Source organism: Pelophylax lessonae (genome assembly GCF_965119305.1).
Source record: "Pelophylax lessonae genome assembly, chromosome: 2".
Taxonomy (NCBI): Eukaryota; Metazoa; Chordata; class Amphibia; order Anura; family Ranidae; genus Pelophylax; species Pelophylax lessonae.
Genome location: NC_138769.1, coordinates 427,560,723 through 427,584,040, shown reverse-complemented (window position 1 = coordinate 427,584,040; position 23,318 = coordinate 427,560,723). Strand labels below are relative to the sequence as shown.

The 23,318-nt window shown below is 40.5% G+C and overlaps 1 protein-coding gene across 1 annotated transcript in view; it reads left to right on the top strand.

The window, feature by feature from the left end:
- Nucleotides 1–23,318, top strand: part of OFD1 (OFD1 centriole and centriolar satellite protein) — a 74,222-nt gene that overhangs the window by 16,840 nt on the left and 34,064 nt on the right. The window contains exons 11-17 of the mRNA XM_082247394.1: nt 908–981; nt 2,574–2,665; nt 4,128–4,317; nt 9,218–9,348; nt 17,183–17,294; nt 18,738–19,340; nt 21,603–21,741. Coding sequence (XP_082103520.1) covers nt 908–981; nt 2,574–2,665; nt 4,128–4,317; nt 9,218–9,348; nt 17,183–17,294; nt 18,738–19,340; nt 21,603–21,741 — 1,341 coding nt within the window. The remainder of the gene's footprint in view (nt 1–907; nt 982–2,573; nt 2,666–4,127; nt 4,318–9,217; nt 9,349–17,182; nt 17,295–18,737; nt 19,341–21,602; nt 21,742–23,318) is intronic.

The following is a 23,318-nucleotide window of genomic DNA, read 5'->3' as shown; positions in this document are numbered from 1 at the left end:
CGTAACCTGACTATAAATCTTTCTCTTAATTTCTGATTTGTAGATTTTTATTTATTTATTTTTTTGTTTAAAGCCAGCCATACACTAGTAGATTTTCATACAAACATTCAGATGAAAATTCTCATCCGTACATTTGATTACTTAAAATGTCAGAACATTTTATGTTTCTTGGTTTGTAAGTGAGCAGCAGCTGCAGGAAGCACTGGTTATCGCGGGTTTTAATTAGATTTTTTGCACATTTGATTACTTGACAAATGTGAAGTAGAGTAGATGGACTTTCTGAATGAAAAACCACATTCTTTGTTAGAAATTAAATGTGAAAACTGAACAGCAATTAATTTTTTTCCCCATGCAGAGTGGCTGTGCGTGCACTGCATGGGTTACCTGCACCAGAAAGCTGTATAATCACCCGATCCTCCTCTCCATTGGCAAAGGGCGCCGCCCCACAATCCAGCGGTGCACTGTTCCTGACTTCTTCACGTCCAGATCTATGGGCGTGATGACCACAGGAAAAGTCCACCACACAAGACCGCTAAATCGCAGGGGGGGGGGGGGGGGGTTTGGTGGTGGCTCAACAGGGACCTGTGCTGGGAGGATCAGAGTATTAGGTAAGTATACATGAATCCCCTCAACAAAAACAAGCAGTTAACCCATGCAGTGCAGGTACAGCCCCACTGCATGGGGAGAAAAATGTTTGCTCGGGGGTTCAGCTTTAACTTGGTTGTCTTTTTATTATGTTTATTTTATGTGTATAATAAAATATACATGCTTTTGGACCTTGGTCTTTTTTTTAGTTTATATTATGATCCACACCACTGTTTATGAACACATTTCCTAAATGTATTTTTCTTTTCATTGTATTGATATTGTCATGGGAAAACCAATCCTTTGTTTCTAATAATTATAGATATCAAATTGAACTGAAGGAAGAATATTTAAAGAAATCCCAAAAGGTCAATGAAGACGAGAAAAAAATCCGAGGTAGGATTCTGGAAAGGAAGCGCTTTTTTTGTAGTTGTTGTTATACTAGTATTATTGTTGATTAACCACTTCTGATCTCTGGGAAGTACCTGTACATCCTTGGGAACAAGTGGATATACCAGGATTATGGCTGCAGCTGTAGCCATGATTCTTGTAACAAAATTTGAAGCAAGCAATTGGCTTTGATGTATAAGTGAGCAACTCTACAGCCATTTTTACAGGGCATTGAAGGGGCCTATCTCCCGCTGCCCGCTACCATTCCTGGGCATTCCCGTTCGACCTGGGAGCCCAGGACTGCTGCAGACAGAGGACAGGACAGGGAGGAACATCTGTTACTTTTCTTCCTCTGTGACCAATGAAGCTGAAAGTGACGTGTATTACATCCCTTTCAGTTTCAGTTGTTTACTGGCTTGTACTACGATCTCAGTTTGAGCAGCTGCCTTGGAGGCCAGTACCTGTCAATGGCCATGCTTTCCCAAGGGATGGCATTACATCCCTTGTGATGGCAATTAAATTGATGTAAAAAAAAAAAAAATAAAGAAACTGCGTTAAAAAAAAAAAAAAAAAAAGGTAAACAAAATGTTCATGTAGGTGTCATATACAGAGCCTAAATTTAATTCTAAACTGATAACCTGTAAAGGCTTTTTAAAGCGACACTGATGGAGATTTTTAGGTACCCTAGTTTGTTGCCATTTCACGGGTACGCAAAATTCTGAATCTTGACATGTTTTGCATACTTTTTTCGTGACCCAACATCATCTTTTATATTCTACCATAAATTTGGTATTGTGTTTTTGTGTGCATTAAAATGTATTTAAAGTGGTTGTAAAGGAAAAAAAATTTTTTTAAATAATAAACATGTCTATATTTACCTGCCCTGTCAGAATACCCCTGATCCACCTCTTCATTGGTCCCCCGCCGGCGCTACTGGCTCCTCCCCTCTTGCTGGTGCCCTTAACAGGAAACCGATTCTCATGGGGGCACTCGTGTGCATGCTCACGAGCTCTGCGTATTGACATTGCGGTACTCGCCGCACCTTCCAGCCCCCCCCCCCCCCGCTCTTTCATCACTGGAGTTGATTGGCGGGAGCCAGTGGCCCGCTGCTATCAATCTGCCCAGTGAGGAGGCAGACAGTGGCGAGAGCCGCTGCTCTCGTGCACGTCGCTGGATGGGATTCTGCTCAGGTAAAAATGGGGGGGGGGGGGCTCGGGGGATTCTGCAGCAGAGAATTGTTTTTTTTACCTTATTAATGCATAGAATGCATCAACGAAAAAAAACATCGAGGCTTTAGAACCATTTTAAATGTGTGTATGTGTGTCGTATTTTTTCCTGAAAATTTGCATTTAATAAACAGCTGCGCAAGAAAATTGTAACAACCACCATTATGTTCTCCAGCCCCTCTGCTTGCAGAAACTACATAATAATTAGAAATTTTAAGGAATTTTCTAGAAAAAGATTCTTGATTTTTAGAGGTGCAACTTGTTTGGCTAGGTTGTGTTCTTTATTATTGTCAAATAAATGTGGAGTCTAATAAGTACAGCCAGAGTTAATAATTATTTTTTTTATTATTTTTGTTTGTGGTCCATGGTTAGAAGAGGCAGCAAGGCTACGTGAAGACACAATTGTCGTCAGCATGAAGAAGCAAGAACTAGAGCAGACCATTTCCCGAACTAAACACCTGGAGGTAGCTGGCTTTTAAACATTTTGCTCTAGAAATGTCCAAAAATTATATTGGGCTATTTTTAAATGGGCACAAAGGGAACCTATGTATGTGCAATTACTTGAATTCAGACTGTATATTGCCGGAGACTACAGTGATACTGTTTAATCATGCATTTAAAAACCTGATGAAAAATGTTGGAACAAAAGCAACTGCTTGGACAATGATTTATGGAATTACCATAGTTCTCGTATGACAAAAGCTAACATCATGGAAATACTATCATGGAAACACTAGGTTTTGCTTAAAGCTGAACTCCTGGTGGAAATGAAATGACCAAGTAATGTAGTGCTTGGTAGATGTGTGTTTAAATACAAGCTTGAATTTGACCTAGTATTAGCATCTTGCAGTCCTAAGTAGCAGCGCAAAGAGCAAATCAGTTCTTGTGCCAACAAGAAGTATACTGAAAGGAGGAGAGAACAGAGCGACAGAAATAAGCTCATTACAGTACTGATTCTCCCTTCACTGCCCAGTCACAGGCTGGGGCAGGTCCAGGATGACCTGGGCTCAAAATAAGTTGATTGATTCTGGCCATCAGAAAAAATACTGCAGAAAAAATCTTTGGATTAAAGCAGAATATTAATGCAAAATCTGGTTTTGTTATTTTATCTTTTTAATGTGCTATTTATTTGTTATTTTTGGCGGCTTCTTCTTTTTTTTGTTATGCTTTTACTACTCTGCTTTTTTGGGTAATATTTTGTTCAGACTTGGCTGTAATGCTTTACAACTCAACCATTCTGATCCAGTACACCGTGCAAAATAAACATTCAGTAGAATATTTGGGGGAATAGATAGCAAGAATGTTCCAGCATTTTTTAACATGGGACAGTAGTAATCTTATCTTTTAAATAATGCTGGTTCTAAGATGAGCATATGTTTGAGAAATGTATTGTACAGATACCATAACCTAAATGGGCAGGGCTCACAAATTTAAAGCAGGCTATAGATGGGTAGAATTTTGAATGAGAATTCTTAGAAATGGAATGTTCTAAGAAAGTTTGTTTTTCTAATTATAAGTAGGGTCGAAGTAATTGTTTTCAACCGCAGTGATGAAAAAATTTAAAGGAACAGCATGGAAATTTTTTCTTGAATGAACACATTTTCTAACCGTGTATGTGTTTTTTGTTCGGTAAAGTCTATTCATTCCAAAATCAAATGTTAAGAGCAAACAAAATCTTTTGAACAAACAAAATCTTTTGAACAATCTCCAAATGTTCTGAGAATTTTCCTAAGACTTTTTTGATCCAAATTCTACCCATCTATAGCCAGCTTTAGAGAAGTGTTGTAAATCAGCTGAGAATAGTTGCTTTAACTAGTATTTACACTGAACCTAACCTATTTTGCCCCCAAATAACATTTGAAGCAAACTCATTGCTTTATTATATATTCTAGTTTGAAATTTTCCTATTGGTTGTTCTTCTTAAAGATGGAAGTGGACACTTTGAGAGCTCAGCTGTCAACAGTCACCCATCAAAACCACCATCTGACTGACAAATTGAAGGAATTTGCTGACTACCCCCTGGTGCAGGAGGAAAAAGTGGAGCTTCAGGCACAAGTCAAGTTACTGAAACAGCAACTGGAAGATCTGCAGAGAGAAAATCACATACTGAGAGAAAGTGAGTTTATATTGTATGCTAATAGTTATTACTGTTTGCTAATTGTGGAATATTTTTTTACGTAGATCTGTTAGCATTATACACACAAAGATATTTCTATGATTCACCTTCTCATAAAATTGAGATGAGCCCCATCCTTGTCTGTGCCTTTACCCACTTCAGTACCAGCCTAAAACTCCCCTTCGTTATCAGGCCATTTTCAGTTTTCAGCGATGTGTTCATTTGAATAACTACTCCAGTATGCAACACTGTACCCAAATTGAGTTTTTAATAACCGCTGTTTTTATATTTTACTATTAAAAGGAAAAAAGACCAACAATTTAAAAAAAAAAAAAAAAACTTTCCCTTACGTTCTGCTAAACCAAACATTCCAGGAGAGTATGAAAACTCCTGAATTACCATTTTCTTTGGAGAGTAGACACCCCATGTTTTTTGCCATAATTTTGTGAACTGAAGAAACTTGCTGGTACTGCGGAGGTTAAACACACAGAGTTTGAGAATGATGCACCAGATAAATTAATGTACAGGCCATTTACAGGGAGGAGAAAGGGAAGGGGTTAATTTACAGGCCCCATATATAATGGCAGGATGTTAATGAAGTGTTAATGTTCAGATGTGTAGGATATGGGAGATTTAAGTGTTAATAAACAGGTCACGTGAGGGTTTATTTACTAAAGCTGGAGAGTGCAAACGGAGGCTCACTTCTGCATAGAAAGATTCAGCTTCCAGGTTTTATTGCCAAAGCCTAATTGAAAAAGCTGAGGTTAGAAGCTGATTGGCTACCATGCACAGCTGCACCAGGTTCTGAATGTAGCAGCTTTAGTAAATCTACTCCATGGGGACATGTAGTATGTGTAGGAGAAGGGGTAAATGAAAGGGTTAATAAAAAACGATCCATGTGTCACAGAATAAATGAATAAATGAATCAGCAGCTCCTGGTTCATTCATTCATTCTGTGCCTGTTGATAATGACTTGGTCTCTCTCCTTCACCTGTGGTAAGGGGAAAGGGAGGCATCAGTACTGTATACCGTGCCGTGTGATCACTTTGATGACCAACCACAGTGATTACATGGTACCCAGGCCTTCGGATTGGCTTTGTCCAGTGTCTCTGTATATCAAGTTGTCTAATAACAGCTATAGATAGTGAAAATAATATTTTTTTTCTTTTATTCATTGATGAACACAGCTTTATATCTTCTTTGGCCCTTGGGTTAAGCTGCCCCCTACAGGAGTAGGACATTAGGCCGAAAAGAATTGACTACGCTTATAGGGGGTATACTACTCCCACTTCCTGTTTTCTTCAGTTTTTTTCTGCTTAGTCAGAAGTAAGTACTTAGTTCCTTGCTGGGATCTCTGGTCCTAGCATTTTTTTTTCCCTTTTTTAAACTGATTTTTTTTTTCTCGGGGTGGACTTGGGTCCCTCCATGGGTTGGTAGGTTCCCCATGTGTCCTTCCTTCCCAAAATAGCTCCACCCTTACTATTGGGGTCCCTCTGCAAAATAACTCCCATTCAACCTCCCCTAGCTCAGCCCCCCCCCTCCCGGGGTGGCCATGATATATACATGTGTTGGGGTGTCAACCAGTAAGGGGATGGGAGAGGAGGCGTGCCGCTGGCTGCTCATTTTGCAAATGTTTGGGGCAATGGTCCTGGTGGGGGATCCTGCCAGGGTGCCCCTCTTACTGTCAAAAGGTACCTCGGGGTCCCGTGAGTCGAGTGGGCGCCACATGGATGGCTGCCCTCGGTATCAGCGGCCACGTTTTGGTAGTTTCCCATTGTTTTCAAGGTGGCGGCCATTTTCTTGTAGCCTGTGGAGCGGTGAATCGGCGGTGGGCCTCTAATGTCAATGCTGTGTTTCCTCCTCCTCTCTGATCGCCGCACGGCATTCAGCTTGGTGCTCTGTGTCCCTCCTGAGTCGATGGTGGGGAGTTCCTTGTGGGTGTACAAGCTACCTCTTTCTGCTATAGCAGTGTGTTTTGGTGCACTGGGACCTGTGGTGCCACTGGTGCAGCGGTGGGGGAATTTTTCACAGCAATTTTTCTACATTTGCTGGCAGTTCCCAGGTAAACCTTGGAGCCCCTGAGGCATGTTTCACCACCTGACCCACTCTCAGAAACTGCAGGACCCTCCGGGTCTCAGTCCGCCCTGGCGGCCATGACGGCGGCCCTGCATTCACGTGTCCAAAGTTGATATGGCCTTTCAAAATAGGCCTAGCAAAAAGTGTCCCTCGCCTTCACCTGCATCCTCTGTCTCCTCAGATTTTGAGGTCGACTTGGCCGCGGCGGACGGGAGTAACCCTACTGGGTCTGCGTCCACGCACCCTGAGTGCTCTGATAATAAGGATGATTCCTCTTCTACTACAGCCACGCATGAAAAAGCGCTAGTGGATGCACTGATTGTATCGGAATTGTAGCGGAAAAACGTTAAAATAGGAGGACACAGCTAATGCTGCGCCAGTACAGTTTGGTATCCGCAGACCAGCTAAGGCAACTAAGGTATTACCCATTTCCCACCTATTTCGTCGATATTGTAGCTAGTCAGTGGGGTTCCCCAAAACGCATGGTCGGGGTACCTAAGCGTTTCGCTAGGAGCTATCCTTTTGAAGAGTCCATTATAAAGAAACTGACAGTTCTGCCGGTGGTGGATTCCCAGGTTTCCAGGTTAAATAAAGCCACACTGCTACAGGTGGAGGACTTTCCGTCCTTTAATGGCCTGCAAAACCTTGCGCCCAAGGCAGCATTTTATTTATTTGTCAGGTGAGCTCCAGTTGCTCCTGGTTGTGTTCCTGTTTTACCTTGTTGGCTGTGTTTAGCCTTTTTGGGAAGTATGTTTATTGCTGTGTTTTTTCCCACCCCTCATGTTGACACTGCTTTTGGACGTCCCAAGGGTCAAAGAAAATATGGAGCTGTGTCTGTCAATGAACAAAAGAGAAAACTGGATTTCTGTCTTACCGTAAAATCCTTTTCTCTGATCATTGACGGACACAGCACTCATCCCTCTGTTGAGATGGGTTATGTATTCTTATGATGCTGCTTGTTACAAAACTGAAGTCCTATAGCAGGAAGTGGGAGTATACCCCCTAGGACTGCCCTATAGGCGTAGTCCATTTCTTTTCTGCCTAGTGTCCTACTCCTGTAGGGGGCAGCATAACCCAGGGGTCAAAGAAGATATTGAGCTGTGTACGTCAATGAACATCAGAGAAAAGGATTTTGCGGTAAGACAAAAATCCAGTTTTTCTTCTGCTTTAACCTTTGCTCAAAAATTATATATTTTTTTCATTTTTATCTATTGTGTTCGGTATTTTTGCGTCACATTAAAATTGATTCTCAGTGTGCAAAATTAAATTAAAAAGCTTTAATTTTTAACTTTGCAATGCTTCCCCAGAAATGTATTTTTTTTTTTTTTTTTTATATCAGTATTCTTATTCGAGAGAAATTTGTAGAATGAAATGTACACCTGTTTATTTCAGGTAATGCTGGTTTTAAAGTGAACATTAATCAAAGTAGGAAGAAAGAGTGTATTTCCTTTAATTTTGTTAAAGCGGTTGTAAAGGCTTACTTTTTTGTTTCTCTAAAATATCACGTGTTCTACCTACCTGCTCTGTGCAATGGTATTGCAGAGCGCCCCGATCCTCCTCTTCTGGGGGTCTCCCGACAACGCTCCTCCTCCTTTGCGTGTGCCACCTTAGCAAGCCATTTGTTATGGGGGGCACACATGTGGGCCTACTCCTGAGCCAGGCTCTGTGCATCCTTAGACACAGAAACCATGGCTTGGCCCAGATTCTGCTCCCTTCTCAATGGATTTGATTTGACCATAGCAGAAGCCAGTGTCTCCCGCTGCTGCCTCTGTGTTCTGTGAGGAGAGGAACATCGCCGGTACAGAGGGGCACAGCGTTGGTTCGAGAGAGGGCTCAGATAAGTAGAAGGAGAATGAGGGGGTGATACTAGCACTGGGACATTTTTAACCTTAATACATGAAATGTATTAAGGTAAAAAATGCTATGCCTTTTAAGAAGCACTTTAAAGTGGTTGTAAACCTCTGATATGAAATATGAACAAAGAATATCTCTTTATAGTGTACCCTTTTCAATCTAGAGCACTAAGTGTCATTTCTGTCTGCTGCCTCTTTCCTCTGCTATCTGCATGAGTCACTTTTGACAAGTTTTTCTGACCAAGAGGAAAAAAAGGTGCAGGGATGGACATCAAGCACACAGCCTGTGATTGATAGCTTCAGTTCCGTTCATGTGAGCTGTGTGGAGGAGGGAATGTCTCTTCTGTCCAATCAGTACATATTCTGGATGGATCCTCTGCACACTGTCATACACCTTTTCCAAAAAATTGTGCAACGAAAAACAGGGATTTTTAGTTCACACATATTGCAATACATGCTTAAGCTGGCCAACTGCATCAAAGTAATCCCTCTGACCAGTCCTACACTGCTTTGCTACTGCAAATGCTACGATGGACACCATGCCAACCTGGGGCATATAGACACAAGATGGGGGAGAGCTACTAGGTTCAGGTCTGGTCACTGATCTGTCCAATCAGTGCTCAGAGCTTTCCTCTCTTCAGTGAAATTTTAGCTCCGCGCCCCCTTTTTTCTGTATACATTTTGCACTTTGAATGGCTTTAGAGAAGAGAAGACTGTAGATACACAGGTACAACTTATCTAGGAGGATTTGGTAACACCCAGTCACTTCACTGGGTATAATAAGGGTTTACAACCACTTAAAGTCTGTCTAGAAGTAGCATGGAGAATAAAATATTGTTTGCAAGACAGGAAGGTGCAATAATTGCACATTACATTTAGGAAAATTCTATAAATGCATAGATTGTTTTAAATGTTGTAAAGCATCAACCACCTAGACAAAATATACTGTATATAAATCTTCATCTCTCCAGAATCCTCACACCCATCAGCAGAATTCCTGTCTCTTCAAGACGACCTGAAAAGAATGGAGGCTGCTAGAAAGTTTGACCAAGATGAATTTAAAATACAAAGAGAAATCCTTGAAAGACAGCTAGAACTAGAGGTAAGCTTGCAGATAACATTTGGACACACAAGGTTGTGTTGCAACTTGCTGGCAATAGTTTTATAATGTTCCATATTATGGGTTAACCTACCTGCCTTGAAATGTCTATTTGGTATAAACACATTTGATTTACGGTAATAGTGCATCGAAATGAAAATTTTAGTACCGAAACTGAAATTCAGGATTCACTTTGCCGAAAACCGAGACTCAAATGGACAGTTAGAAAAAAAATATATCTATATATTGAAAAGTTTTGGATGAAGTGCAACACGGTAAGTTTGGAGTGCCAAGCAATCAGGCCATTCCTCTGGCCTTGTATAGAAAAATCCAAGGGACGTGTGTTCTACTCTGAGGATAGTCATTATCTGTGGAGCCCTAAACTTGGAACACTATTGTTTTATATTTTTGTATGATTTAATTGAATTTAAATAAATTCTATAGTGATGCAATCCCTCTTTTGGATGGATGGAGATATATATATATATATATATATATATATATATATATATATATATATATATATATATATATATATATATTATAATATATTCACAAAAGTGAGTACACCCCTCACATTTTTGTAAATATTTTATTATATCTTCTTGTTACAACACTATAGAAATGATACTTTGCTACAATGTAAAGTAGTGAGTGTACAGCTTGTATAACAGTGTAAATTTGCTGTCCCCTCAAAATAACTCAACACACAGCCATTAATGTCTAAACCGCTTGCAACAAAAGTGAGTACACCCAGTTAAAATGTCCAAATTTGGCCCAAAGTGTGAATATTTTGTGTGGCCACCACTATTTTCCAGCACTGCCCTGACCCTCTTGGGCTTGGAGTTTACCAGAGCTTCACAGGTTGCCAATGGGGTCCTCTTCCACTCCTCCATGACGACATTACGGAGCTGGTGGATGTTAGTCCTTGCGCTCCTCCACCTTCCATTTTTGAGGATGCCCCACAGATGCTCAATAGGGTTTAGGTCTGGAGAAATGCTTGGTCAGTCCATCACCTTTACCCTCAGCTTCTTTAGCAAGTCAGTGGTCTTCTGGGAGGTGTGTCTGGGGTCATTATCATGTTGGAATACTGCCCTGTGGCCCAGTTTCCGAATGGAGGAAATCCTGCTCTGCTTCAGTATGTCACAGTATATGTTGGCATTCATGGGTCCCACAATGAACTTTAGCTCCCCAGTCCCGGCAGCACTCATGCAACCCCAGACCATGACACTCCCACCAACATGCTTGACTGTAGGCAAGACACACTTGTCTTTGTACTCCTCACCTGGTTGCTACCACACACGCTTGACACTATCTGAACCAAATAAGTTTATCTTGGTCTCATCAGACCACAGGACATGGTTCCAGTAATCCATGTCCTTAGTCTGCTTGTCTTCAGCAAACTGTTTTGCAGGCTTTCTTGTGCAAGAGGCTTCCTTCTGGGACAACAGCCTTGCAGACAAATTTGATGCAGTGTGCGACGTATGGTCTGAGCACTGACAGGATGACCCCCCCCCACCCCTTCAACCTCTGCAGATGCTGGCAGTGCTCATACATCTATTTCCCAAAGACAACCTCTGGATATGACGCTGAGCATGTGCACTCAACTTCTTTGGTTGACCATTGCAAGGCCTATTCTGAGTGGAAACCTGTCCCGTTAAACGCTGTATGGTCTTGGCCACTGTGCTGCAGCTCAGTTTCAGGGTCTTGGCAAACTTCTTATAGCCTAGGCCATCTTTATGTAGAGCAACAATTATTTTTTTCAGATCCTCAGAGTTCTTTCCATGAGGTGCCATGCTGAACTTCAGTGACCAGTATGAGAGAGTGAGAGCGATTAAAACCAAATTTAACACACCTGAGACCTTGTAACACTAACGGGTCACATGACACTGGGGAGGGAAAATGGCTAACTGGGCCAAATTTGGACATTTTTCACTTGGGGGTGTACTCCCTTTTGTTTCCAGCGGTTTAGACATTAATGGCTGTGTGTTGAGATATTTTGATTATACAAGCTGTACACTCACTACTTTTAGGTTGTAGTGAAGTATCATTTCTTCAGTGTTGTCACAAAAAAAGATATTTATAAAAATTTTACAAAATGTGAGGGGTGTACGTACTTTTGTGAGATACTGTATACACAAGTCCATATATATTTGGACACCGGCACAATTTTCGTACTTTTGGCTCTGTCTTTCACCAGAATAAAATTAAAACAAAACAATACAAATGAACTTGAAGTGCAGGCTTTCAGCTTTAATTCAAGGGGTTGAAGATAAATATCAAGTACAAATTTTAGTAACTGCAACCATTTTTATACACATACACAGTTCCCCCCATTTTCAGGGGCTCAAATTGTAATTGGACAATTTAAATATAATTATAAACAAGGATACCCCGCTTTGGTTCAATAACATGTTATTTGAACTCCTGCAGATACCTGACCCAGTTGTTTTGATCTCTAGGGGTGTTTTCCTGCTCTCCCATGTGGTTCATGGGGGGGCGGTAAAAATTTTTTTTCAACGCAAGCAGGAATTTGCCCTCCCGTTGTCCATGCTCTTCCGATACCTACAGCTGAGTCATGCCCTGTGAGCTCAGTTTCCTGTGGGATGTCCTACTCTTGAGCTCCTTGACTTGAGTGTGGTCTTGCTGGGTTCAGACCATCGGAGACTGATCGCGCTATTGTATGAGATGCTGATCACCCCTGCAGCTACCAAGACTGCGTATGCTCTGAAGACCAGGCGGGAGCCTTTGCTGGGGGAGGTTGCAGACAAGGACTGGGAAGACGTGCTGACCTGTGCTAAATATGTCTCCCCTAAAATGTCAGCTCGCTTTACCCAGATTTGTATTCTCCATCGGGCCTACCTCACTCCTGACCCATAGCCAAGTTCTGCCCCTCCCGGGCCCCTCATTGTCCTAAGTGTCTGCTGTCTGTTGGCACAATCGAGCACCTTCTGTGGTAGTGTCCTCGCGTGTGAGGTTTTTGGGTTCAGGTTATTCAGTTTCTGCATGACCAGATGGGTGCTCCTTTGTCGCTAGACCCTAAACTTTGTTTGTTGGGACTTTTCCCTGATGACGAAATTGATAAACATACAGTTAGATTTCTTCATGAAACGCTCTTTAGCGCCAGTAAACTGTTGGCTAGGGGGTGGATCCAGTCTGTCGCACCTTCTTTGGTGGCCTGGCTCAATAACGTGAACAGCACTTTCCCTTTATAAGAAACTGATCTACAATCTACATCAATAGGGGTTGCCTGGGCGAATATAATAAGATTTGGGACAGGTGGCTGAACTCTTCTTCAACCTGTATATCTTAAACGTATGTGAATGTACATATCACTGTGGACCCTGGTGCCTGTTATGTTGTGATCCCCTCTGCCTTTTCTTTTGACGATTGCCTTATTATGTATGGCTGTGATGTAGTGCATTTGTAATCTTCTTCTTTTTTTTTTTTTCTTTTCTTGCTCGTATGTTACTTATGTAATGGCCTTTTTTTTTTTGCTTATAGCGCTGTTGTATGCTACTGTTTTTTTGCATATTATTTGTGATTGTTTGTTTGGTACACAATAAAAAAAAAATAATTATAATTAAAATGTTCATTAACCACTTAAGCCCCGGAAGATTTTACCCCCTTCCTTACACCTTATCATGCGCTATAAACAAAAAAAGAGCGACAATTTTGCAAAAAAACAATATCTTTCACATTTTTTTTATATGAAATTCCAAAAAAAAAATTTAAACTTTTTTAACATTTTTGGCCAATTTGTTTTCTGCTACATATGTTTGATTAAAAAAATCACAATAAGCGTATTTTGATTGGTTTGCGCAAAAGTTATAATGTAAGTAATGGCGGTGATCTGCGATATTTTTTTTTTTTTTGTGGGATTGCGGCGGACAGATCGGATCCTTGACTGACATTTTTGACACTTTTGGGGGTACCAGTGACATTACTATAGTAATCAGTGCTATACATATGCACTGTTACTGTAAAAATGACACTGGCAGGGAAGGGGTTAACTTTATTGGAGAAGGAGAGGTTAAGTGTGTCCCTAGGGGCGTGTTTCTAACTGTGCAGGGATGTGGCTTTACATGTAGCAGCAGAGATCTACGGTCCTACATAGCAGGACCGTATGATCTCTGCTGTTACACAGGGAAGAATTACAGGCGGCTTTGTTTACATTAGCCGTCTGCCTTTCTCCCTTCACAGCGGACGATCGCGAGTGACCGGCGGACATCCGGCGGTCACTCGCACGGAGTTGTCCGTGAACGAGCGGGGGTGGGGGCGGGAGCGCCCCCTGTTGGCTCACAGGCTAGTGACGTACCAGTACGTCACTTTGCCTGGCCGGGGCTGACCGCCGCAGTACATGTACTTGCGGCGGTCGGCAAGCGGTTAATATTTTGTTGAGTATCCTTTACCGCCATCCAATCAACTTTGCTGGATTTGGCTGAATCTGGGCTGGCACTATATCCCTAAACACTGCAGAATTTACTCGACTGCTTCTGTCACATCATCAACAAACACCAATGACCCAGTGCCACTGGAAGCCATGCATGTCCATGCCATCACACTGCCTCCACCATGTTTTACAGATGACGACGTGTGCTTTGGATCATGAGCTGTTCCAAGTCTTCTCCACACTTTTTTTTTCTTCCCATCATTCTGGTACAGATAATTCTTAGTTTCATCCGTCCAAAGAATGCTTTTCCAGAACTGGTCTGGCTTTTTTATCTGTTTTTTGGCAAAGTCTAACCTGGCTTTTCTATTCTTCAGGCTTATGAATGGTTTGCACCTTGTGGTGAACCTTCTGTATTTGCTCTCGTGAAGTCTTCTTTTGATTATAGACTTTGACAATGATATGCCCACCTCCTGGAGAGCGTCCTTCATATGTCTGGACGTTGTGAATGGGTTTTTCTTTTCCATAGAGAGGATCCTGCGATCATCCACCACTGTTGACTTCCAGGCCTTTTTTTATTGCTGAGCTCTTCCTCGGAATGTACCAAACTGTTGATTTGGCCCCTACTAATGCTGCTGCTATCTCTGATGGATTTGTTTCATTTCTGAAGCCTTACTATGGCCTTTATCACTTGCATGGACAGCTCCTTTCAACGCATGATGTACGTTTACAGCAATAGATTCCAAATGCAAATACCACACTTAAAACCCACGCCATACCTTTTTTTACCTGCTTAATTGATGAAGAAATAATGAAGTAGTAGCCCACAACTGGCCATGGAACAGCTTTTGATTCAACTGTCCAATTACTTTTGGTCCCTTGAAAAAGGGGGGGGGGGGGTGGCTAGTCTTAAGAACTGTAATTCTTAAACCCATCCCTGATTTGGATGTACATACCCTCAAATTAAGCCTGAGAGTGTATATATGGACCTAATTGTTTATATGTACGTGTGTTATTTTATATATAATTGTATTCATCTTGTTAATATCAATTTAAATGTAATGAATACCCTATTTTTGGCTGATAATTTTCTGCGGCCAATATATTGGTGCATCCCTAATTTATGGAGTTCTACTTGATGAATGCACTAGTGAACATTCTGTATTTCTCTGTATCTTGAACAAAACGTAACATTTATAAATTCATACGATTTCTTTACATTAACGTTAAAAAATAAATAAAAAATGAGACTTCTGCTGAATTGAAAGCTGAACTCCCTTTGGTTACATACCCTAAAGCTGAACTCCAGGAACATTTTTGATTAATTTTTTCACTGTAAAATGACCTCTGTTGATGCCTGTCCCACATTTAGCTGCTGCTTAGCCCTCACAGTATTGTAAGTGTCAGATGTCCAGCATTGAGACTTGTAATTTAGGCAGTAGTACACTGATCATCCCTCACTGTACAGATCTTCTGTTCAGAAAAAGCTTTTCATTGAATGCAAGGCTTTCTGAGATTGGAGCAGGTGTGGATGAATGTCACAATCGCCCTTAATCACAGAAAGCCATGTATTCAGTAAAAAGAATACAAGGCTTTTTCTGAATGTGGGAGGTGTACAACGAGCAACCTGATATGATCAGTGTACTACTGCTAGAACGGCAAAATTCAGCGCTGGACGTTTTTTTTTTTTTTCTAATACTTTATTTTAAAAGCACCATACGGTAAGTACAGGAACAACAATTCTGTCAAAACAAAAAAAAATGGTGCAATTCCACAGAAAATTTGACACAATATTAACCAGAACATACAGAAGAGGCAGATATATGCATGAAGAGATGACCCGGAGTACCGGGTACTAGGAAGTCTCTCTACCCCACATGACTTGTTACCTGGCAAGTGGCGTTATTATAAGAAAAAAGTGGTTGAGAGGAATGACCACCTTGATCGCACAAAACAACAAAGACCGTAAATGATGGGGAATATAAAGGTTAGCAAAAATCAAAGGATAGGAGAGCAAAAAAAAAAGGGGGGTTAGGGGAGGAAGTCGACAAATGGAGAATGGTCCAGTCAATCCGCCAGTGTACCAAGGGCACGCGCCCCATCAGTATATATTAACCTATGAAAGAATTTAAATCAGTAGCTCCTTGTACTCCTTACAGTAAACAAATTGTGCCAGTAGAACCACTTTTTAAGGAATTTCTCTCTGAGGCCCTTCTCCGTAGCCACCAGGTCTTCCATCTCCTTGATTTCAGCCACTTTCTTCACCCAAACGGCGGGTGAAGTCGGTGAAGATGGCGGCTGTATCTGTTTCCAAAACAGCAGGATACAGCTGTGAGCAGGAGAGGTAGAATAGTTTGCCCGTAGATCTTACTTGATAATCGGTGGTAGTGCAAAGGAAGAACGCAGGGTCTTTTAGTAACTCGTGGTCAGTAAACTTTTGGGTTATACAGTAAACCTCTGTCCAGTATGTTTGCAAAAGATGGCGGGACCAGACGATGTGAAGGAGGGATCGAGATTTCTCTCAACACCTCCAACAAAGGCCTGAACACTGGGGGAACATCCTATGGATCTTTACTGGTGTATACTACCACTGGGTCAGAATTTTAAACCCAGATTCCTGATGTTTAGCGCATATCGTTTTTTTTAAGAGAACAGCCTAATTCTCTCCACCTGCTTATCGATGAGGTTTAGCCTTAAATCCTGTTCCCATTTGGTAATAAAAGGAGGTCTAAAGTCTAGTGGTGGGAAAATGAGCAAGCAGTAAGTTTGAGACACCACATGTCACAAAGGAGATTTCTCCTGGCAAAGGAGCTCAAATGAGGTAAGGGGCATCCTAAAGGTGTCTGGGGAGGGTAAGATCCTATAAAATGAGCCAATTGTAATTTTTGCCAGAAGGATAATCCCGCATATGACCGGCCATCTATGATTTGTTGTCTAGAAACCCAGTGCTCATTGAAAATTGAAAGTGCTGGACGTTTGATGGTAATAGTACTGAGGGGGAAAGTAACAGTACTACCAATCAGAGCAATAGCCAAATGTGGAACATGCACCAATATATTTATTTTATTTTTACACAGCATGTGACCCAAAATTCACCTTTGAAAATAAGTAATTGCATCCTTGCATATAACTAATATACGTATGTGATTATGTTTAGATAATAGCATGGTATAACTGCAGTACAGTTTGCTAGATGTTTTTTTATCCTGTTCGTACTGTGTGGCAGGGGTACCTGAATTTTTTTCTTCTTCTGGCAGTTTTTAAACAGTTTACATACATTATATTTGTGTAATGAATTTGCCGGGAGTTCAACTTTATGTCCAGATAATAATATTTTTGTGTTCCTTTCCCATCTTCAGTTGGAATTCATTTTGAGAAAATAAGCACATAACATAAAACAATTTACTAGTCTTCTCAGCTAATGCAACACCACCTGATATTTTGCAGATGGAACGTGGTCTTGAAATGAAGATGCAGCTATTAAATCGTGAGGAATCTTTGAAAAGGTTAAATGTGCAAGTAGAGCAACTGGATTTTCAACTGCGTCAGACTCAGCAAGGTTTGACTTATTTCCTAAAATTTCTAGAACTTCATTGTGAATGTCAACACAATGCCTCATTAATTTCATACAGGAAAGTCAATGCACGGTTTCTAAGACTTCCTTATTAACGGCTATACTGCCAATGTTTTCAGTAGAGCTGTATGAAATGTGCCACACTGTGACTCTAATAATAGAACACACTAAAAAACAATAGAGTACATGTAGGAGAAACAAATAGTAATATATCTATATGAAATGCAGTCAATGGCACCATTGGGGCTTCACTTTTATTGGCTGGCCTATTTACACACAAACTATGTCTTGGACATCTGCAACTTTCTAAAAGCCCCAACATTATTTTTTAATTTTTTTAAACTTGGATTGTATCTGTACTATTTCTGTTGACAGCTTCATAATAAACCTAATGCTATTTTTAGCCTAAATTAGTTATAACTTTATAGATACAGGCATACCCCACTTTTAAGTACACAATGGGACCAGAGCATGTATGTAAAACGAAAATGTACTTAAAGTGAAGCATTACCTTTTTACATTTCTCAATGCATGTAAATACACTAGCTCCATAGGAAATCTTGGTTAGCTTGACATGGCACTGCTCCCAAACCATAAGTGACAAGGACACCAAGCTTGGGGAGCATGTTAAGGGGATCCAGGACTATGATATGGTAGATTACCTTGGCAAGCTGGCTGGCCACAAATAGGATATGTTGTAGTCCTGGGTTCCCTCTCGGTGCTCCCTAAGTTTGGTATCCCTGTCACTTATGGTTTGGGAGTAGTGCCATGTCAAACTGACCAAGATTTCTCATAGACACCAAAGTTAAAAACAGGGAGTAGTGCCATGCCAAGCTGACCAGGCTGTGTCTGTACTCGCGAGTGTATGTAAAGTGAGTGTACTTAAAACGGGGTATGCCTGTATATCTAATGAGCAAATAAGATTTGCAAAGTTCTTGCTATCATTTACAGACTATTAGAATATTCAGTGCTATCCATCTGGCTGTTGATAGTTTTCGGCTTTGTGTTTGCTTTTTAAATTATGTATTACAATTTTTTTTATTTTTATTTTACAGTAAGTTTATTTTACTTGAATTGTACAGAGATTGATTTACTAAAACTGGAGAGTGCAAAATCTGGAGCAGTTGCGCATGGGAGCCAATCAGCTTCTAACTTTAGCTTGTTCAATTCATCTTTAAAAAAAAAAAAAGAAAAAACTCTCCAGTTTTAGTAAATCAACCCCAAACTTTTTTTTTTTTTTTTTAAACAAGCGGTTTATTTTTACTGCACTTTCATGTGAATTCTTTGAAGTGGTAAATAATAATTTTTGAAAAATGAATTGTGATGGTCTATGTGTACATCATTTGCACCGAATACATTGATGCCTGTATTCATTTTTTCCAATCTATTCATTTTGCTGTTCTGCGTGCTCTTCTCTCCTTTGCACAGCTTTTGAAAGTGGTTATAGCCTTCCCAAGGCAGCTTTGGCCGATCGCTGTGTACTAGATTTTCATGCCAATAAACATACTCGTCCTGATACTTCTGTTGATAAAACATCCTTGAGAAGCCAGCGTTATCTGGATTCTGTTGTTCACGCAGGTGACATTGCAAGTCAGAAGCAACGCCACCTGGAAGGGACTCGTAGCAGCTCTCCGGATTCAGACCTGGAGTTTGTGGCCAACACCAGAACTCGAATTAAAGAACTTGAAAAGGAGGCAGAACTGGTCGAAGAGGCTTTCCGTAATTATCAACACAGAGTCATTCATGCTGCTGCTGTTCCAAGCTACTCACAGGCCGTCGCTCTGCCAAGCAGAGGACCTTTAAACACAGTGCCAAATACCCCCCAGCACAGAGTTACTTTTTTAGAAGATAATCTTACGCCTCAGGACCATATCCTCTTAAATAGGATAAAGACACAAAAATATGAAAGACTACTGCTAACCGAAGTAAAAAAGGCTGCACCACAGGCAAAAAAGTCCTCTTCTCGCAGACTATCTTCAACCCCGGTGTCAAGAACTGAAATGACTCACAAGGGGAGTGTTTCTTCAGAAGGTAATATATGTAATCTTGTTAGTGTTAACATTCCTCAGTATACAGCAGTGGTCTCCAAACTGCGGCCCAGACACCAGATGCGGTCCTTTGCTTGCTTTTATCAGGCCCTTGGGGCACTATTTTTTCATCCACTGAAATCAGCGATGGAACATAATTCACCCCACTGATACCAAAGATGGGGCACAATTCCTCCCAGTGACACCAACAGTGGGGCCCAATAACATCAAAGATAGGGCCCAATTCCACCCACTGACACCAAAAATGGGGCATTGTTCTCACTGGCGTCAGGATCTGTTTGATTCCCAATGGCCACTTTCCGGCTTCCTTAAATCTGAGGGACCGTAAACTGGTCCATTGTTTAGAAAGTTTGGAAACTCCTGGTATAGAGGGAAGAATGATCAAGCACTTGCAAGAAGTGAATGGTACTGTATAGGGCTGAAACAACTAATCGATTATGAAAATGGTTGTCAACTATTTCCGTAATCGATTAATCGGTTAGCCGATTAGTTGTTCTGCATACAGAATGCATTATTTGTTTACATATCAGAAAATACAGTGCAATGCACATACAGCTCAGTACACCGTCAATACATGTATGTAGATGGCAGAGAACTTGTGAATGTGTGAGGAGCGATGCCTCATGGGGAATGTAGTCCTGAGCAAGAGAAGGCACCAAGTGATTCTAAAGGCAGAGGTTTTTTTTTACCTTGCTATAGGGACACACTGGTACAGTTATTTACTTTGCTGCTTCCTTTAGGAGCACTTTGACGGCAGGAGGTGCCAGAAGTGCTTGGGGGGGGGGGGGGGCAGAAGAGGAGAATCAGTGCTGCTCTGTGCAAAATCATTACACAGAGAGGGTAAGTATGACAAGATTGTTGTTAAAAAGAAAAAATCCAGCGTTTACAATCACTTTAAGGGCTCTGTGCTGGGAAGATCAGCATCTGAACCCAGAGAAGGTGGAGGCCGATAGACTGGAGGTGATATAAGGCATTACAAATCCATTTAGAGTAAATGTTTACTAGTATTGTGAATTATATTTAAAATGATTATATCCATGAGAAAAAAAAGTCTCAGCTGTTAGTACTACTTTTATATAAAAATTTTATTCCCCCCCCCCACCCTCCACCCTTCATATAGCTTCATGTCTGACTCCCAGTTAAAATATCCTATATATCCGACTTCTGGGCATATTTTATCATATACATACACATGATACAAGATATAATACTTTCACTGTTTCACAGTAGAAATTATAATTGCATTACAGTAGCGATATCTGCTGTTTTCTTTTACTATAAAGGGCTATTTTTATTTATTTATGTATTTATTTTTTTTTAACCCCATCATGACAGGTGATTAATAAAAAAAAGCATGCTGCTGCTACTAAAGGTCTTCTGCTGCCCATACATGTATTGGATTTTTGGACAAAAATATTTGCATGTATATTTGTACAAAAATTATTTGTATATTCGTTGAATGGGCCAGTGTTTGAAAATTCCACTTGCTTTTAACATTACATTTTCAAATGAATATAACTTCTGAGCAAAAACTACAAACACTATTTGAAGATTTGTTTGATCGAGAAGTTTTCTACTCTGCTCCTTCTAATTTTCCTGTCACTGTGGTTGACAACGAACACCGAATAGACCCCACTAATGGTTAGAAAAATCGGATGAATGTTTTTAAAAACTTTCTTAAAAAAAATGTTTGTGTATGGCCAGCATAAGTGACAGCAGGTGCAGGGAGCTTGTATCAAGCTATCTGCCTATTAATAAGGGAGTGTGTCATGAATATTATATACCAATCCGGTCTAAAAATTTTGCAAAACAGTGTTTTAGGTCTTTTAAAAATATTGATCTCTCAGTCTGATGTGTACCACATTTAAACCTCTAATAAAACATATATCTGTCTCAGAGTGGATTAAATATCCAACTATATAGCTGGATATTTATATTTACCTCTGCATATAGATATTCAAGAATATTAACTAAATTATACACCAACTTTTTTTTTTTTTTTTTGAGGTTTTTAGTCGATTTTAATCGAAACAATAATCGGCCAACTAATCGATTATGAAAATAATCGTTAGTTGCAGCCCTAGTACTGTAACACATGAATGTAAAGCTTGCATTAATTGCTGTTCTGATGTGGGGCACATAGAACCTGTCTGTCTATACTAAGTATCTAATTTGGTTGGCTTTCTATACTACATTTATTTTAGAGGTGATAACAAAAGCAGCTGTTTTCTTTCACACATTACAGATAATGATGGCTCCTATATCACATCTTCTCACCATAGTCCAAATCATAGACTTTCACCCATTCCAAAAATTGAGCAGCCTCAAACCCTTCACTCTCTTGTGGATCGTGGAGTGGAAGATGAAGTTGAGCCGACTCCCAGGTAAAAAATCTAAAACAAAAAAGCCAGCTAACAAAAATTTTGATTATTAATCATTACCACAATAACAACCCAAAAAATAAGTGAATCCAGCAATACACATGAGATGATTGTTACTCAATTTTGGACTGATCAGATTACAATCTGATGTCTGTGGGCAGCAGGAGATATCCCTGTCGGAACAATATTGTTAAGGCCCCTTTCACACTTGTACGACTCCAACGTTGCACCGACTTTGGAGTGCAACTTTGGTGCAACTTTGATGCAACTTTGACTTTGGATGGGTGCAACATGGATACGACTTTGGCTTTGACCAGTTTTAATGGACAATCGTTGCACACAAGTTGCATAGTATAACAATTTGGTATGACTTTCATGCAACTTCTGAGGGTTAACATTGAAGTCTATGGCCCTTAAGTTGCATGAGAGTCAGACCAAAGTAAAGACTATTCTGTCTGCTTCGCTTGTTTTACAGTGATCAGCTAGCACCCGGAGATATCGGCTTGTGCTCCCTTCTTCTTGCTACAAAGTAGTAACATGTACGTTTAGGTGTCCAAAAATGTCCCAGAATTGTGTCAACAGATATCCCCTGCAAGTATAACCCCTATCCATTTTATTTTTTTGCGCCATTTGTGTCCCATTGGAGAGATTTCTCATCACCCTCGTCCCATGGCCAAAACGAGAAGAGGTAGGAAATCCCTCCAAAGTTAGGGAATCTCCAGTAGTCACCAAGATCACAGGAGTTTGTGTCGCTGTTGAAAGACTTTCCCTCTATTACTGTTCACCAAATTTTGGATTCTCTTTTCTTTTCACTTTCGGCAATAATAAACAAGACAAACAGAGTAAGTCTCCCCAATGGGGATACAGACCCCAATATAAACCTGACAGGTGTTCTAATCCCTCCACTTTATCCAAAATTAAAAAAGAAGTTTTGCTTTTAGTTGTACTTTGAGGCTTGGTTCCCATTTATGCACTTCTGAGAGCCGTGTTTTGCACAGTCATGGAAGTGCGTTCATTTGAATGGGCTGCTGTGCCTGCGTTTTATGCAGGAAAAATTTTCCTGCACCATTTTTAAAAATGCAGCTGGAGGGAAAATTCCAGCAACCGAAAATGTGCTGTGGTCTCAGAAATGTGGGGGGTGCCATTTAAGAATGAATGGCAGGCCCATTCATCTGTAAAGGAGCAGCACAGTTTGGCTGCGGGTGCGATTTTACCCACTGTCCCGCATCTGCAAACATCCGCACAAGTGTGAACCTAGCCTAGAGCTTCTGTGTAGGTTGGGTCTTGGGACATATAGGAATGGATGATATAATACACAATATTGACCATGGTTTACCAAAATATAGTGAAAGTGTAGGTCTTGTTTAGTAAATGATGGTACGGTGGTGAAAATCATTTTTTGATCCCCTGCAGGTTTTGTAAGTTTGCCCACTTACAAAGAAATTAAGGGTCTATCATTTTTATCATAGGTGTAGTTTAAATCATAGAGAAAGAAGCTCAGCCAAAAATCCAGAAAAAACACCTAATACAAATGTTATAAATTGAGTTGCAGTTCAGTTAGTAAAATAGGTGTTTGATCC